At 33.5% G+C, this 20,462-nt stretch overlaps 1 protein-coding gene across 16 annotated transcripts in view; it reads left to right on the forward strand.

Moving 5' to 3' along the window:
• The window catches only part of LOC135216344 (eye-specific diacylglycerol kinase-like), an 818,192-nt gene that overhangs the window by 761,974 nt on the left and 35,756 nt on the right, over window positions 1-20,462 (forward strand). For all 16 annotated transcript variants that reach the window (XM_064251559.1, XM_064251564.1, XM_064251565.1 and 13 more), the window contains one exon: window positions 10,620-10,761. In XM_064251559.1, coding sequence (XP_064107629.1) covers window positions 10,620-10,761 — 142 coding nt within the window. The remainder of the gene's footprint in view (window positions 1-10,619; window positions 10,762-20,462) is intronic.

Here is a 20,462-nt window from a genome sequence, read left to right on the forward strand (position 1 = left end):
TTTTTTAGAGCTCTGATTTGTTCGTAATGAATGTATACAAATTATTTAATAACTTAAATGAAAAAAACTTTGTCTTTCATACCCATCGGTTGGTCCTTATTCCTATTTTTGACTGCGGTTGTTTAATTGTACCTTATATTGTGTATTTTAATATTGTAACTTAATTTTATTGCCCTAATTAGGTATTGCTACTTTGTAGCTTGAAAATGAGGCCTGCTGGTTGGCTTCGAAAAGTTGCAACCTAATGAATATGAGTTTCTTGACCTGTTGGTCTCCTCCCCCTGCCTTCATTGTACTGTGGGGTTTAGAGAAACCTCCGCCTGTTGAATATATATATATATATATATATATATATATATATATATATATATATATATATATATATATATATATATATATATATATATAATATATATATATATATATATATATATATATATATTATATATATATATATATATATGTGTGTGTGTGTGTGTGTGTGATACATACTATGTGTATATAATATATATATATATATATATATATATATATATATATATATATATATATATATATATATATATATATATATATATATATATATATATATATATATATATATATATATGTGTGTGTGTGTGTGTGTGTGTATACATATATATATATATATATATATATATATATATATATATATATATATATATATATATATATATATATATATATATATCCATACATACATACATACATATATATATATATATATATCTATATATATATATATATATATATATGAAAGAGCTCATGGCACTAAATACACCATGGAGGGCGCACTAAATTCGCGATCATCAAAAGGTTATTATGATTTCTAGCTGAATTTACGCTCTGAAATCTTTGTGAAAGCGTTTTGATCATAATAACCCGGCATTGTGGAATGGAAACGGTTTTTATTTATCCAAACTTTACTCTCCCAGAAATAATAATAGAATTTGCAAACCGCCTGTTTATAGATGCAAAGGCTTCACTGTTACTTTTCCCACATAAATCGCACATCAGGTCACTTCCTCCCGCATAGGCCCTCTCTCCCCCACGAGGGAAAAGAGATCAAACAAAATTTATGTAATCTCTGTTTAATGTGAATAGAAGAGCGAATATCATATGGCGGTCCCTGTTGACTCTGGGAATGACAGCATGAATTGAGTGGGTCGAGCGCATTCATTCATTGCTCGAAAATTATGGTATAACTAATCGAGAGCTCCAATATTAACAATATTTGTTTTTTCCATTATTTATATGATTATCATTAATATAATGACAAATTGTATGAAAACAGTTTTTTTTTTTTCAAAAGGTTTCAAGCTATTTGTATCTTTAAATGGAAGATTAAATGTAATTGGGTCTCTTTCTCGCGTTGCTGTAAGTGCTCTGCATTTTATTTTTCTAAGCACTAGTGAAATGCATTCTTATTTTATCATACTGTTAGGTTTCTTAAAACATACATGATTTTGATATCTTAAAGGTGTTTGCGATTTGAATGATTCACTTTTTCAGTGAATTCTTAAATAGAATAATAGAAATCTACATTTTTGGGTATGCCTGCGTGTATTCGTGCATTTTCAAGTCTTTATACCGATGGATTTCATTCGTGTACTGTAATGTACGAAAGATGTATACGACAAAAATAAAAATAATGTATATAAAACGCAGATGTCGTGAAGCCTATTTTGCCTTTCTTCTAAAGAAAAGAGTATTCTTCTCCTGAGTGGCTAGTGGCCAAATTGTTAAGGTGAAGTATTCTTGACCGGCATTACCTACTACGTATGTTGTGTGTGGCGCTTTGTCCTTTTGTTCTCCCTCCTGACCAGTAGAGCTCCTCATTGTGAAGGGACCTCTCTTGTTCTGTGTAGTTCACGGTTCTGGTTCTGCAGGTTGCCGTTGGTTTCGTTTTTTGTTTTAACAATAAAGTTTTCGAAACTAAGTTCTCTCTCTATCTCCTCTCTTCTCTCTCTCGTCATCTCTCTCTCTCTCTCTCTCTCTCTCTCTCTAAATTTAAATGTATTAGCCATTTATTTTTTAGCATATGTTCCACAGTATCATATTGTCTCCTATTGGCCCTTTATTTTGGAAGTATCTCTGCTTATTGATACGTTTCTACTTCCGATTCAGCGTTTTTTAATGATGCATTTCGAAATATGATACATTCCAAACACTTTTATCGTAAGCTGTGCATAGTTGTTGAGACCTAATGCAATTTTGAGGTTGTCATTGGGTGACATTTTTGATACCCACTGCAGTAAATGAAAATATGTCCTTTAGCAATTTTTTGGTAATTAACAATTCTTTATCCAGCAGTTTAATTTTTAATAAGTCTCAACCATTTTATTTCTTTATTTCATCCTGAGGTTCAGGTGTTACTTACTAGCTGCTCAGTAACCTTCATCTGAACTTGTACTTTAGTATCTCAAATATAAGAATGAATAATGGCGATGCATTCATGAACAAGAAATGTGTATTTGTGTGTAATTTAAGTAAAGTTCCCATCGGGGTATTACACGCCATTCTTCATGGCAGTTATGTTGAAAGTGAATGCGCAATAAATCGAGCTACTGCCAATTCCGTCTTGAAGGTCACCATTCTCTACTTGTTCTGCTCTTACTATTAACATTGGGGGACGAATGATTAAGACAAATATTCTTGACATTTCTATTAACTGACATTACTGCTACCACTTGAGACGGTCTGTTCCTGGCGATGGGGCATTGTGCATACTCCTTGAACTCATTTTTTTTTACTAGTTTTTCATTATGATGGAACTGTTTATTTAAACAATACCGTTAAGGCCAAGTACAGGATTTATATATATATATATATATATATATATATATATATATATATATATATATATATATATATATATATATATATCTTTTTTTTTTTTTGGGGGGGGGTGGGGGGGGGGGGCCGGTAACTAGGTAAAATTGGGTCTTTTAGTTGCTGCCTCCAAAATAGTGCGAAATTTGCATTACATGGCACCTTGGTTACGTAGGTGCTTAGATATTGGTTAGATGTCGATCAGATTATCGTGAAAAATCTGGATACTCGGTCGGCTCTTTAGAAGACAAAACATCACAAATGATTTTTAATTTATCATTATAACATTATTTTATTCCCATAGATAGAAAAATAGATAGATATGTACATGTATGTGTGTTTTATTTATATATTCATGATCAGAAAAAATAGATCATGTAACATTGTGTGTGTTTATTTATATTTCTTTCATGACGTACTCATTGTACCATCATGCGTGGATCAGACGTTAAGACAACCCTTCACTAATACAGTATCCCGTTAATGGCAGTGAACACTCGAAGACGTTACGTGAACTTTTAAAAGCGACACGTAAACATGTTATTATTTTGGGCAAATATCGTTGTAAGATATGTAACTAACATAGACTTCGCCAGTGTCTCCTATAGTGTCTCTTATAGGCGAGATATTGCATCCTCAAGGTGAACAACAACAAAAAATGTCGACTAACATTATTGCAAGTTGACAGATAATTGGAGGCTGCTTGCAATTAGGTGATCTTGTTGAACTGATCGAATTTTCTCTCGGCGGATCCTGGTGAGATCTCTGTCTAATGCTGTTTCAGGATAACCATTTTATGGCTTCGGCGTTAATTAGGAAAGTTGGTAAAAGTTTTCCGCATCTGAAGTTCGATAAAAGGGAAAGTGACTCTTTGGAGAGAATTGAGTGTTCGGTTTTTGTCCAAATTTATCTTTTGCCAGATTTGTTGGGAGATTGTGGAACTTTGAATATACGGCATTTCCTCTTGCACTGGTGCACTGGAACGGTTTTGAATATTTATTATATATTCTTATTAATTATTTTGGATAAAGACACTGTACGTTTGTAAATTACTCATTTATATCTAATAAAAAAAATAGGGTATGATTCTAATATTGTAATATTCTTCTTTATGATTAATGTCTACATTTTAAATACAAACATATACATGTATAACAGACACACAGAGATTATATATATATATATATATATATATATATATATATATAATATATATATATATACACACCATTATACTATTCGTCGTAATTACTGAACTTTAACTCAAGTCATTGCCACATTTATACACTCTGAAAATGTGAAACACAACGTATAAATCTTGATCAGTTTCTTCTGTAGGTCTCTCATACCATTATAAAGAACAGTTAGTATAACAACGATTCCAGGCTGATGAGTTTTGATGTGAATCATTATGGAGCACAGTTGCATATACCCTTTTCCAAGAAATTCCTAAAACAGCTCATTAAAATGTGTACAGGAATATAAGTCTAAATTCAACAGGAATTATTACCCTATAACATTTGGTTTGGCTATTGTAAACTATCTCCAGTTGAAATCAATTTGCATTTGGATAATTTTGTGATAGAAGAATATTATACAAAATCTTTCAACATGCTGTAAAAATGGCTCAGATAGGTTGCCGACATACTTCTATGCATTCTGAAATTATTTGGTCCCATCTATAAAATCCACTTTGAAATAGAAAATGAATAACGGCAGCCTACGCTTTTTGGGTTGCCTAATACAGAGAAGTATATTCGTACATGAGTTTGAAAGCGTAGTGCTGAAAACGTACAAATATCTCTGGACAGGGCAAGAACTCTTACGAGCATAAAAGTAGTATTTGACATTAGGGGAAAACAGAGACATCTATATACACTGTAGCTAGATGCGCTTTCTCACACCTTGAAAAATGGTTAATAATTCTATAAACAAATTGGAAAGAGTTCAGTACATATGGTTGCAAAACTTGCTGTCTAACACGCGTTCGTAGTTACAGTTCTAACAATGTCATAAAATAGCTTCTGAAAAATGCGTAACGGGTCATATGAATCAGGAGCGCTGGATCTGTGTTTCTTGAAAGTACTCAGTGCGTCACATAGATTTGTGTTATTGGAAAGCAAGGATGCCAAAAGGGTCCTGGCGACCTATCGGGACCTCACACCACTTTCTCTCATGCTTCCATTATCTATTATTTTTACTCCCATGCATGATTCAGCTGCTTCCATTCTTAAGCATAAAGAACTCTGTAGATTGGTAGACAAATTAGTAAGAAATGCAAAGATAAATGAGGATGAGAGAGTTGCATCAGTTTGTAAAGAAAACCCAAAAGAATTCTTTGCGCATGTTAATAGTAGGAACCCAATTAAAAAATAGCATAGGTCCCCTAAGGGACAATAGAGGTAACCTGGTAAACTCAGACTTGGAAGCAGAATTATTGAAAAAGTTTTTTTTACTAGTGTATTCCCAATTGAAGACACTAATTCGATACCGGGACCTGCTGTTATATATGAAGGGCAGAAGCGTTGGACAAAATAGTATTTACAGAAGAGGACATTAAAAACAAAATAGTGTACAATCTCAATAAGTTCAAATCTCCTGGCCGGGATGGGATTCATCCAAGGGAAATTAAAGAGCTAAAAGAAAGGCACCAAAATGATGGAAACTAGGTAATGTGTCGACAGTTTACAAAAAAGGTCCAAGAGAAGGGCCGGAAAATTGACCAATCTGTCTAACGTCGGTCGTTTGCTAGATTTTTGAGTCCATAATTGCAGATCAAATTGTGGATCACATAAATAGAAACAACTTGTTGTTAAACAGCCAACACGGTTTCAGACAAAACAGATCCTGCCTATCAAACCTCTTGGAGTTTTTTCATAACATGCTTGGTATTTACGACAGCAGTAGAGCAGTAGATATACTCTACTTAGATTTCCAAAAGGCCTTTGACAAAGTTCCACACAAGAAACTGATGACAAAGTTGGAGCTTTAGGAATTGTAGGAGAAGCAGCAGACTGAGTCGAAGACTGGCTGGCTTATAGAAAACAGAGTCGTAATAAATGGTAAAGAATCAGAATGGGCAGATATAACAAGCGGAAGTCCCCAGGGTTCTGTCCTTGGCCCTCTCTTGTGTTTGATTTACATGAATGACATTGATGTCGGCTTAACAGGATAGCAAAACTAGCAGATGACATCAAACTAGGTGTAAATACAGCAGACCCAGATGCAGTGGAAAGTTTAAGAAATTTTCTAAAGAAAATAAGAGTGGTAAAAAAAATGGGAAATGCCTTTTAACGTAGATAAATGTAAAGTGTTACAAATAGGAACAAACAACCCTCATGCCGGCTACATGCTGTTTGGGAATGACATAAATAGTGTAGAACAAGAGGAGGACCTTTGAGTCATTATTACCAAGGACTTAAAACACACAAAACAGTGCATAAAAGCCAAAAAGAAGGCACAGAAACTTGCGGGATACATAAAGAGGCAGTTCAAATACAGAAACAAGGAAACGGTGCTGCAGCTCTGCACGTCAATAGTTAGACCCCATCTTGAATATGCAGTGCAGTTTTGGTCACCAACACTAAGAAAAGACATAAATAGATTAGAAGGAGTACAAGCAAGAGCCACAAAGTTAATTCCATCCATCAGGCAAGTAGGTTACCGAAGACGACTTGAGTCTGAACATGTATGGCTTAGAAACACAACGATTGCGAGGACAACTAATAAAAACATTTAAAATACTGAAAGGCATAACAAAAGTAGACAGTAACCTATTTACATTAAACGAAAACCAGATAAGAAATAATTGATGGAAACTAGAACTGAAGAGATACAACACATCCCATTGTGGGAACTTCTTTACATACAAGATATGTGACACATGGAATAAACTACCACCAGAAGTTGTAAATAGCAACTGTTTGGAAGAGTTTAAAAGAAAGCTAGACAAAATCATTAGGACATTGTGAATATACAGTAAAACCTGCTCCTACAGATAATTGAGCACATGATGTCTCTTCGTATAGACTAACAAGTCTTTAAAACATCCTATTCCTTGAAACTCATTGTAACTCCTTCTAACTCCTCTATCTGTATCAAGATGATTGTTCCACCGCCCTGGTTTCTTTTTACCTTCATAACCTTACTCGTGGTCACATTTGCTCTATAGTTTCGGCTCTTCCAAACATTTTAACAATTACTACCTATCCTTGATCTTTACTATATATAACATCTACAAACATCAATGATACCGCACTTCATTCATAAGTCACTTTATTATCCCACAACTGTGCCACTATATCTAATGTTCTTTCCCTGACCTCTTGCATCACTCCATCCATAAAAATATCGAACATCCACTGAGACACAACACGCCCGGGTCTTCTAGCCATTTTTATTTTACTAAAGCACCCTTTTTCTTGTATACTTATTCGAAAAACTTCCAATTGAACAAAAGAACTTCGTGTCCTAAACTATGTATTCTCAACACCATCTACATTGCATCTCTATTGAATCTTCCATATTCCTTTTTTTATGCCCGTAAAGGCATATCACTTTTCTTTCTTTACTTTCAAACTTCATAACTTTTTTAGCAAACTCGATCCACACATCGCTATCCAGTTTAAACCCACATTGTTATTTCAATATCAGTCCTTTTGTCATGTCTTTCGCAAACAAACTTGTTATACACCTTCACCTTCCCTGGTGTACTAAGTATCATTAATGCTCCCTGTAATTCTTACAAACCTTGGTCAGCCACAGTCTCACTAACCATCAACTCCTGGTGTCACTTTTACAGGCATTCTCTGCCTTACATCAGCCACTCCCACTTTTGCATTAATTTAGAACTGCTTCTCTTTAGTTTTCCACATTCATCACATTTCAAAATAATCACCACATCTACCGAGACTGCATTTACTTCTAACAGCATCACTTCATCTGAACCTTTTATTCTGCGATCTATATGTTCATTAACCTTTCTCGCTGCATTTGCTTACTGTAGAATAAATTTTTATGCCCTCCTAAGTTTATTCCTTTTTCTTCTTATTTCTATAGAGGGCGGTGTCTCATTTCAGTTCCACAAAAATACTTCATCTAAACAGATATACGTACATGTATGCATGACTTGCCTTAAATTTATCTCCATTTTGATGATCTCCCTCTTTTTGTTCTTGTTGTTTTTTTTTGAGACCTAGTATGAAAGTTTTCCTCCTATATTTTTTATTCACATTGAAGGTTTTCAGGATGGAAAAAAGTTCATATTATACAACGAGGCCAGACAGTTCGATTTCTTGAAAATAGCTTAAGTAAAACAGAGAACATGTATTTGTATATGCACCTACATACATATCTACATGTTCACAGCACTGTAAACTTGCAGCCAGATAGAAAACATAAGAGTTCAAAATAATGTTATTTAATCATATATTTTGGATGGGTAAGGGTAGGGGATACAATCCAGAGTAGTTCACCAAGGCAAAGCTGAAGTGCTTGTTAATGAGAAGTGGTTATGGTTGTAGGGGAAAAGGGATACCTTTTGGAGGCCAAGTGGATCAAGTGGAGCTGTTATGTAATGACGATAGGGCTCCAGGAGATCAAACGCTCCACGGTTTTTCAAGAGAACATTGAAGTACGTTGTTATTCCCGTGTCTTTTTATTTCTCTAATTAGGTAGGGCAGTTGTTATTGCATTTCTTCCTTGGTAAAAGATGTATTACCGTTACATAATTTCAAAATTCCAATTCCAATAATGAGTGAAGTAAAAGGGTAACATTGCAACTAATATGAAATGGGAAATGTTGTAAGGTATAACTTGATGAGCGTCTATTTCCCTTTGTATTCTGTACTAAGACAAGAAAGCTACCGTAGATTACAATAAGCTTCCGTAAGAAATTTACTTGTAGTGGAACAGCTTCTAAATTTTATATATTAATGCACAATATATATATTAACATAGACGTATGTCTGCAAGCACATATCTATGCAATGTACATAGTATGTACATACAGACATACGTGCATTTATATATATGTGTGTGTCTCTCATTCAGATCTACCCTCACTTCTACCCTTCAAATATTACAACTTAAATTACTCCATCGTCACAGGACTGTATTGTCTTCACATAGTCCCGAAATTTCCGTAAATGCTACCGGATTTTTTTTTTTTTTTTTTACTCTCTCCTTTACTCCACAGTTCATCTATTGAATACAATTTAATTATCATCTCTTATTTGTCCTGCAAGCACACTTCAAACATCCCTACATTTTTCAACATTTTTGTTCCATCATCTCACCATTCACTGATTGTATCCCCGTAACCATAAACACTCCTTGTTGCATCAGTGACCTTATCCTGGAAAGGGAATTCAGTAAAATTTAGGAATGTTTGTGGATATGATGTCGCAGATATAAGGAAGATAATTAGAACTGAAGAATGGAAAGATACCAGGAATCAATGGCAATTGTCCGGTAAGGATATAGAAGTAGACTCAATTAGCTTGTCAGTATGGGTAAGTTTTATCTGGATTATAGAATGTTCAAGTGAGATAATTGTGTTCTGTACTAGGCTGAAGGTAATAGAGGTGAATGGAAGAATTAGTGGAACACAATGGTGCATAGTACACCTTGGAAATTGTAAGGTGGGATAGCATAAGATTGCAGGCTTGATATGGGAAGGAGCAGCATAGTTTTAGGAAAGGAAATAGTGTGAATCAGACCTTTTTTTTATGTACGATGTTGTAACAAGTAATAGATGATATGAGACGTGGTGTTCTAAGTTGAATCAAAGAAGTTATAGGTTTGTATGCTCAAGATGTGGTATGTTAGAGGTGTTGACAGAAGCCACAGTTGAGGTAAGAAATTATTGACTCAGCTCTACCTATGAGATGACTGAGATGAATATATATGTGGAATCGAATGGAATGATCTGGTGAAAAAAGTAAGAATACAAAGACGTGGTAAAATGGTTAACATATGTGAAGAGGAATCCTTAATAGGCTGGAGATTTTTTGAAAGCTAAAATCAGGCCTCTCACAACAAAGGCCTATTTAAAGTCAGGTCTGCTCTATTTTTTTTTTCTTCTAAATGGATCATCTCCATTTACAATGCTTTTAGTCTCAAGTTCTGGTTACACTCTTCAGATTTATGACCTTGAAAGTTGAGTAGGATAACCCAGTCAAGAACGCAAATAAGTCAAGTATCAGAGGACAATAATGGCTCTTCAATTTAACAGCTTTTCATATTACTGCAAACGATCGAACTATATCATCTAATTTCCTGCTTTTATGATTTGTAAAATAAACTTTTTCATCGAAGACAGCTTCACACAGAAAAGCAAAACCTCTTAATAGATGGCTAACCGAGACCATGAGCCAAAAGATTTTAGCTTTCTTTTAGACTCATGTCAATGATAATATCTCACTCATTATTTCTAGATCCCCATTATTATCCCCTAAATATCTTTTGAGGTGTATCATCTAAAAGATGAACTAAAAGTCTGTTTAATTCAAGACTAATTAAATAAAAGCAGTGCTTTACTAATGTGATCATTTTCTGTCATTTGACTAACATTTTTTGTTTTTATTAGCCGTAGACATGAATTGCAGGAAGTAAGATACTCTACGCTGTGTCTCATTTTCATTTTCATTTAAAGATCATTATGAAAAACACAAATCAGTCTATATGTTCAACCCTAAATTTTAGCATTGGATCGATGTGGTATTCATTCGTTGTGAAGAATCCTAACACAAATTTATTTCTTGCAGCTTGTACAGCAGAAAGGTTCTTCAGAATTGATCATGCACAGGAGCACCTTCATTATGTCACTGATATCTGCACAGAAGATCTCTTTGTGCTTGATCCTGAAATTACCGACGCTACATGCATAGGTGTTCGAGGAGATATTAGGTGAGTACCCTTGAAATTGTGTGAAATTGAAACTAATGTTTTGGGGGCAAGTGGTGATGGTGGTTGAGGGAAGAACAATGCTTTAGGTGACAGAAAAACTGGGTGCAGAGATGTAGTGGTGTAGGCATGTGCAATACCTTTGTGTATATCCATATATTTATAATCAGGAACGTTCCAATTTTATTACCATTTTGTTCGACACATTATACAGTTGCTGCCTATCATTAGTACAGTAAGATTATAATATCAGGCCCTCTATTGTTTGATAGTGTTGGCTACTTGAAAATTGGCAAAAAAAAAAGGAAAAAAAGAAAAAAAATCAGAAACCTTTGTTAATATGTATCAGGTGAGATATATATGTATATATATATTATATTTATATGATATATATATAGACTATATATATATATATATACATACTAAATAGTGTTTTTACTCCCTGATTACCCAAGCCGATAATAATTTGACTTTTGATAGTGTTTCTAAGCAAAGAAAATGTAAATGAATCGTCAGACATAATTTTATTATTACTGCTCCTTTGGAACTTTAATAATGTTGCAGCATGATGCAGAGTCGCACCTCATAAATGACTGATAAATAGAGGAAATTAAATCTAATATATGGTAACAAGAAAGTTGATCTTCACTGCATTAGATGAAATAATTCATCGTGACATGAAGACATCTTTTGCTAGAGGTATGCGTTGAAAATGAATCAGTAGTAAGGTTTGATGAAATTAAAAAAACTAAGGAGGTTCTTAAAATTGTTGCTCAAAACTACGCAATTAGGAGATTGAGAAAAGAAGTCTGTTAGAGGCTGTGCTCAATTAAGTCCTCCAAAACAACCTACAATTTTGAGCTGCTAATTAGTCCGTTGCCTATACAGGTTATAATCCCAGATCTTGACGGTAATCTTTAGTATTAGAAAACTAAACTGACTTTTGCGTAAAACGATTGTCTTAATGGAACCGGATTATTATCTCCATTTTATGATTCTTAAAACCACTGTATTTATGCTGGGCAGAAGAGTAAATTTATATAAGGAAAATATCTAAGAGAAATGGATATATATATTATAGTGTATTGCATTTGCCCCATAATTTGCTGAAATTCAGTAATAACAGAGTTCAGAGTAGCTACTAATTGAGAAAAGATTTAGTTTGATGAAGGTGAGTATTAGCTTGCTAGATTGATTAGTTTGCATGCATTTTTTTCCATGAATATTTTCACAGTATTTTAGTGAATGTTATTTTATTGCTCCTGCAATGCTTAGAAGAATGTACATTTGTAATTGCAGTATTGTCTTTTAACATTAAATCCACCCCAATTCTGTTCTGGTACATTCATATTACTAATTATTTCTTTATAGTAATCTTATCTAGTAAACTAGCCACTACCTGTGTACCTTTTTCTATTCAGAGGTCAACTCATTTTTACATGTAACTGAAATCTTTGCCATTATATTCCCCAAGCAGACCGGCATGCGAGTTAAATACAGTTTCTTGAATTGTCAGAGACTATAGACAGACAGGTGCTACAGTGATGAATTAGGCATTTCCATACATTGCTTCATACTCGTATATTACCTGTGTTGATAGGTTTCCCAGTTCTCTTGCAATATACTGTACAACAAGGTTCTTTCTTACCTGTCACAATATGCTAAATTTCCGACTAAAATCTTAGTTTTATTTATTTAAATTTTTACATGAACAGCATAGTTTTTTTATTTGGTTGAAGCTGCAGTCGTAATTGTTATCCCTAATTAAATGAAATAGTGAGGACGAGATAGCGTGGTAGGGTTTGTGAGCTCGGAAGAAAAAGGCATTTACAGAGTTGAAGTTCTCGAGCTGAATATCCGTGTCCGTAGCAGAGGTAAATACCGTAGAAAATGATGTGTAATTATGTATCACACGAACATTATTACAAACTGTTTGATCGTAATTTTGTGTGCCTTATACGTGTTAAAGTAAAAGCGTTTAAACACGGATCTTCAAGGATTATGTTCGAGATGAGTAGAGAGAACGGAAAAGTTCAAAGCTTGACTGGTGATTTCCGCACCGCATAATATTCCTTTGAAAATGGATTAAACGGAAGCGAAGCTTCAGTGTCATCACCATTGCAATTAAATTTGCAGTCACTTGCAGTCTCGACCAGAGATTCTCAAGTAGCAAACAACAATTATCTTAGATTATTTTTACTGGGAGAATGGAAACACATCAACTCTTATTTTGTCTGTTCCGGAGTCCTATTATTCGCTTGTTTCATCTTTCGTAAAGAAAACACACTAATAAAACTGAATATCATTTTCATCTTTTGTCATATTTTTACGGCCATCACATTTATGAGATGATGAATTAAATAATGTTAGGTTATTCTTCAGAACGACGGTATAAGGTCTTTGTATGTACATAAGGGAAATTTTACGGCACTTTTTTAATTTTATAGATACTACGCTAGACAAGAGCCTTCCGATGTTAAAATATAACTTATTAGCTGTGGGCAGTATAAATAAAACTAACAATTAGTGTTCATGATGTACTGTTAAATATTATAACGATATGTATTTGTCTTCAGAACATGAAATGAATGCGCACCCTACCAAAAGGATATTTTTCAGTTTCGGTAATTTATATATATATATATATATATATATTTATATAATATATATATATATATATATATATATATATATATATATATATATATATATACTATATAATATAAACACTTTCGGTAATGTAAGAGACTCGCCCCCTTTCCCCCATATTAAGGAATTTTGATGCGGAATTTTTTGAAGTATTATTCCACAGGCAAAATCAGAGTACATTGAGTAAAATTGATCCTTTGGAGGAGCTATGATGACGAAGTGTTTGATGTAGAAGAGTCGAGTTTTTGGATGCTCAAAATTCACAAGAAACGTCTATTAACTTCACAATAGACTACAGAGAAAAGTGTCTCCCTTATGCTTTATGCGTTAGTAATGATAGTTCCTGTGGGTTCCGAAACAAAAGTACACAAGAGCAACACACACCAATTCATACGTCATTTTCCCTTATACAATACCGCTATAAAAAGGAACATATTATATCCATGTTTTCGTACTCCAAGAATATCCGCCATGGTTCAGCAGGGATTTGCCATTTTCTCGGATAGAAATCTAACCCGGGGAAATTAATAAGGAGGTAATTATAAAAGGCTCTTTCATCCAAAATGACAAGAAATTGCCTTATTAAATGACGCAGATCATCTCCTTCCTTACCTTTCATTACAATAACACCATTGGAAGTAACTTGTGTCCAAGTAAATTTCAACATTTTGGTGATGATTTCAACCCTGAAGTTTACGTGATCAGATATTAAAACTGAAATTTGTCTTTTACGGAAGAAATTGGTACGAGTTTGGAGTTACCTTTGTCCAGATATGAGAAACCATTGCAACTCGAACAGTCCCGATCACCTGTTTACCTTTCATTTCAGTAAACGTAACCAATATATCAAAGAGCAAACTTCAACATTTTGGAAACGACTCCAATGCTGCATTCTGCTTAGTAAAATGATCCTGTTTTAATTTGGCTTACGTTGAAGAAGCTGGTAAGAGATGGAAAAAATATATCCCCAAACACAGAAGTGATGTACGTTTAAAAGACAGCGAGCGCCCGCAGTACATTGCTAGGACAATTAACTTAGCACAGACCTAAACACCAGGTTGAAATAGACAAACTCACCATCGAAGTGTCATCAAGGAACTGATTAACATGATATATGACTGAAGAATGCCAATCGCGACTCCAACGTTAATGGTCCGTTCAGATAACTGTTTCTGATGGCAACGATAATCGTGTGTTTATTGGGCAGCTCTTCTTCACCTAAAAAGGAGACGCACTGACCCTGAGACAGTCTGCTTACCATATACTGAATAGTGCCTGGAACATTTGCGTGTGTTCATTCCGCAGCTCTATTTCGTAAGGGCTTTTAACAGATCGCTCATTTCAAATCTGAAATCTCCTGGCGTTAGGTAATTATACCTAGATTTAGGCCATTGCGCAAAATAACAAGGAAATTTTTTCCACACGTACATACATACACACACACACACACACACACACACACACACACACACACACACATATATATATATATATATATATATATATATATATATATATATATATACAAATGCTCATTCAGAATTGACGACAGATTCCCCTTTTACGGGATTAGACCAGTCATTTTTCTCATTTTCTCATCTTGCTGTATGCGTAATATATATATATATATATATATATATATATATATATATATATATATACACATGTATATATGTGCACATATACACTGTTGTCACATATAACATGAGTGTCTTTTTCAATACTAAGTAGTAAGCCATAAATACTCAAATTAAATCAAATGCACCATACCTTGGTATAACTTACTCCCAAAGGGTATTCTAGTAAGTGCCCCTCAATCCAGTCTGTATTACAAGATCTGCGTACCTTTACACACACACCGTTATATATATATATATATATATATATATATATATATATATATATATATATATATATATACTGAAGTCTTATGAAGATATATAAAAGAATAGTTTGTTAAAATTATTACATAACCATTATATATATACATATCTCTCTCTCTTCTCCTCTCTCTCTCTTCTCTCTCTCTCTCTCTATATATATGTATATATATATATCTATATATATATATATTATATATATATAATAATATATATATATATATAAATTATATATCCTATAATAATAATATTATTATATATATAATTTATATATCATATATAGATTTCTGACACATTAGGAATGAACCCGGGTCTTTCAAATGAAAGACTAGTGCGCTACCGATTGACCCATATAAGTCATAAAAGAAGCTGGAACCAAAGTACTTCTGTACCTGAGGCTTTCGTTGGCAGGCTGCCGCCTAAAATGACAGCGAATTTTATCCAACTTCAACATGAATATGATGAAACTAATCAACACATGGGTACGTGCTTCACAGAAGTAGGTTTTGACACACATCGGGATCGAACGCCAGTCTCGCAAATGAAAGAAGTTCCAGGGGGTTACCGACTTCATCTATGACTTGTGCAGCTCAGTTGGTACTGCCCAGGCCTTTCATTTGCGAGGAGATTCAGGTTCGATCTTGATGCGAGTCAGAAATGTATTTTTGTGTAACATGTGTTCTTATATATATGTATATTATATATAATATATATATAATATATATATATATATCATATATATATATATTGTATATGATATATATATATATAAATTATTATATATATATAAAATAATAATGTATATATATATTATATATATATATATGTATTTATATGTATATTATATACATATATAATATATATTGTATATGTATATGTATATTACATATACATATATATATATTATATATAATATATATATTAGTATATATATATATATATATATATGTATATATATATATATATATATATATATATATATATATATATATATATATATATATATCTATATGCGCATACGTAATGCTCCATTTCAAAAGCGTACACTACAGTGTATTCTTCAGTACAGTCAGGTTACCATTTTTAATTGCTTTATTTATTGAAATGTGAACTTATTTTCAAGCGTATTTAAATGGGTTAGAACACCTCCAATGGACTACATTTCATTGGATCTTGGATCTATATCTTTATACAATTTGCCATCATCATAACTAACGGCTTAAAGCGAATTTTTTAAAATCTGATTGCCATTAGTTGCCAATTAGAGATGAGGACTGACAAAGATGAAAAGTAGCTCGTAAGGTTGGAGGCAGTTTGCACTGCAAATGTATGAGTGACAAATTCCATATGAAATGTTAGCTGGCAATGTTCATAATGGATATAAGTTCTGATTTGTCGGTTTAGGCTTCTTGAAAGAATAAAAATAAACCATTCAAAGTTGTATGTGACAGGCATTCGAGGTATCGTAAACCAAAGTATTCAGTACCCTACTACAAATAATGAATTGGATCTGGAACATTTCCACAATACAGTTGTTGCAAACCAAACATCACCTTTTGTTACTGGAAATAAACTCTAACCACAGTAGGAAAGATCGTTAGGATCATTTCATTTCCATAAAACTACTCATAGTAATAGGTGAAAGGATGAAAGATCTTTCACGATGCATCCAGAATAATTGGAGATTTATGAAATGTTCTGTAAAAATAATTAAATAACTGATGACAATACTGGCCTATAGGCAGAAAGATAGACATCTAACAGCTCACCACTCCGGGTAATTTAGTTTTCTGTATGGAATACAGCAAGCGTATAATGTAGACAATATTTTAAATTTCTGTAGTTACATGCAGTGATTTTTCCAGATGTAAATATAATGGTAAGATGGAGCAACGATTGAACATGTATATATATTACCTCCTTAGTTTCTAAGCAATCTACAGTTTCTGTATGGAGCACTTTCCTAATGGAATGTACCCCTTACCTATCGAGATTTTTTTATTTTTTATTCTTTTATTTTTAGTAAAGTAAAATTCGAAAATATGCCTGTCGCCTCAGCGAAACAAGTTTTTTCATCCTTTATGTCATATTGCAACCGTGCAACAAAACTTACTTGTAAGTTCACCTATGTGTAACAACCCTGCAACTACCCATATAATCTCTGTGTACCAAGAGACTCCGGTACCTCAGAGAAGACCCCTTTTCCCTGCCATGTTTAGTGTTGCAGGCTGGAGACGACAGCCTTTGCCGTTGCTTCTCCTGCTGATGTCACCCTGCAATTGCTTTTTGACAATAGGGACCATTCTCTTGCCCATTATTCCCACACATGTCATTTCAATCATTTTTATTATCGTCATATTTTATTTTTCGGTGATGTGAATTGATTTATTGTAAGCTATCTTAAGTAAATATTATAAATTCTTCTATACTGAATGGATGGCGTGAATAGACATAACATTGAAGAGGGTTAGGTTGAATGGAGGCGCATGAAGTGAGGCTGGTGTTCGTCAGTTAATTAAGCCTACGTTGTGTAGTCACCGAGTGCATCCAGTTGCAAGCTGTCACTGCTGTTACATGACTATAATGTTATTAATTCAATGGCAATGCTCGTAATGATTTTGGTTCAACTAGTCTACTAAAGTCTTTAAGCTGTTTAAGTAATTAAGGTTATGTCCATTCTCCTGTATTGAGATAGGATGAAAGAAGGAACTATTATGAAAATGGAGGTTGTAAGCAGGCAAGATAGAAGTTAGTATGTAAATATTTATGTTACATACAAACCTCAATAATTTTCTTCGTTTTGCTTCCCCGGCTAATCGGATACAAACAAGTAGTCTTATTTTAGATAATACTAATTTATAATACTCAGCATTTATGTCTTCTAGATCAAGATAATGATACAGCTAATGTCTCTGCACAAATGTTATCATAAACCACAAATTGTAAGAATAACATAAATAATTTTTGGTAATTATATTGATCTCGGTCCTTGCAATAACAGTGATCACGTAATTTTCCTTCAGTTTAACAGTTGTTCAGTTAAGTTTTCATTTCATTAAATCGGTAAAAATGCTTGCGTAATAAATCGAAGGAAATATAAATTCAATAAAAAAAAAAGTCTTAGTAACGCTTGGGACTAGATTTCATGAGTTTGCTTGAAAGTTAAAGTCATGATTAGGAAAATGTCACCTCATGGACTTAAAAAGTTTATCATATTATAAGCCCAAATTTGACATAATGAAAAAATTACAGGACAGTAAATTTACTTAAAATAGGACTTTCATCTTAACAACTAGCTACTAGCAAGAAATACTGATAAAACAAAGCCCAGGACAGTGCAACAGATGCGCCCTTATCAAGAAAACTTAAAGCGACACTATAGAAGCCCACAGTGCAGAAGCCAGGGACAGACTACTCCAAACACTGAAATCTTCCTTGGTTGTAATGTCACCCGCCGACATAAGGCAGCTACATCTAATACCTTGAGTGATGCAGTTTCTACAAATAACGTCTTGAGTTGCTGCCATCAACCTCACAAACACAATGAAAAGAAAAGTGGGTCGAGGATCCCCAAGTATCTCAATAATCAACTTAGGACAAAATTGACCAAGTCATTTTCCTAGATGTAGATTATCGTGTTTTATTGGGCAAGGGGTAAGTTATTCATAATTGCATTACATTGTTCAGTTAACGTTATTTGACGGAGAAGTGACAAAATATTTATATTAGTGATAAAATATAATTTTTTATAATATAATTTTTGGTAACTCGGTCAAATGGTCCGTATTGTCACTACATCATCATTGGCCATGCCTTAGGTAACTCAAACATTGCAAATAAGAAAGCGTGATAAAATCATTAGCTCATATGGCGAACGAATTATGCTAAGATTTATTTTCTTGTAGTCACATGGGCTTGTTATACTACCATAGTGAAAGAAGACCATCAGAAAAATAGCTTTAAAAAGGCGTCTTCCAACAATGAACTAAATCATAAACATCGTGTTGGGTAAAATGAAAACGCCACTTCAAAGAGGAGGCTGACTTGCAGAAACACCAGTATCTCAACAGTAATAAATCAGAGGATCTGAAACATCCTACTTATGAACAATGCCAATCTTTTTGCCGGTATTAGATGCTTTTAAGCATAGAAAAAATATCTCGAGGTAAAGCGACTTAAAGTATTCATTCAAAATCACCAAATAAAGTGTTACACTGGGATGTTACCCCGTAGAACTAAAAGGCTTCCTGTAAACATACTAGACCGAGTAAAGTACTTTGTAAGGGCTTGAAGATAAACCTTTTAACAACTTAACAAAACTCTGGAAGGATGAACATAGCCTTCTTATAATTACAAATACCACGTGTACTCCCAGATATAGAAAATACCAGATTAAAAACAATAATCACAGAATTCACTGAATATGAGAAGTAGCAGCCCGGACATCTTAATATTGGGTAAACCCCATCTGGATCTTTCTTTCCCTTACTTTCACGGTTTTGTATAAGAATGTCTCAAGAATGAAAATAAAATATATGAGATTCGGCACAGATGGGAGATATCAGAAAAAGGAAATTTATCCCTAAAGGCTGCCTAATGAAAACTTGGGCTATTTCATCGGGTTGGCAAAAATTTCATCTTGAATGACTGGAAGATTTGAACTTGGTCTACAGTGATGAGAATGATAAGACGAGTTATCTCATGTAGTTTGATTTTCAAGTAAACATTATAATGTCTCCATAAACAGGAGTGTTTTATGATAAAATCCGTCTGTTTTTTATAGTATTCTTGCTAGCATGGATCTTTAAATTCGGATCATTATTTTAGATTTTAATATTTTCCTAGACATTAACAGTTAAAATCTGTTATGTTCTGATTCTGTATCAATACAAGATAGAGTTTATTGTTAATATTTTATTATAGCCCTAAAATATAGCTCTTAATATTAGTATATGTGAAGGTACTGTAGTTACACAATTTTTTTATTGTGGTGCAGAGACTATATTAGTTTCAAAGGATCTTTGGCACATTAGCCGGAAGGATCGGCCATAGCAAAAATAGAGGTTAAAACTAAATGCAATATATTTAATAAGAAGGCTCCTGTTGATAGAATATGGTTAGATTATAAGAGCTGACATGTCATGCTAGTCATTAGCACCTGAGTCAAGCCACACT

This window comes from Macrobrachium nipponense, chromosome 6, assembly GCF_015104395.2.
Source record: "Macrobrachium nipponense isolate FS-2020 chromosome 6, ASM1510439v2, whole genome shotgun sequence".
NCBI classification, from domain to species: Eukaryota; Metazoa; Arthropoda; class Malacostraca; order Decapoda; family Palaemonidae; genus Macrobrachium; species Macrobrachium nipponense.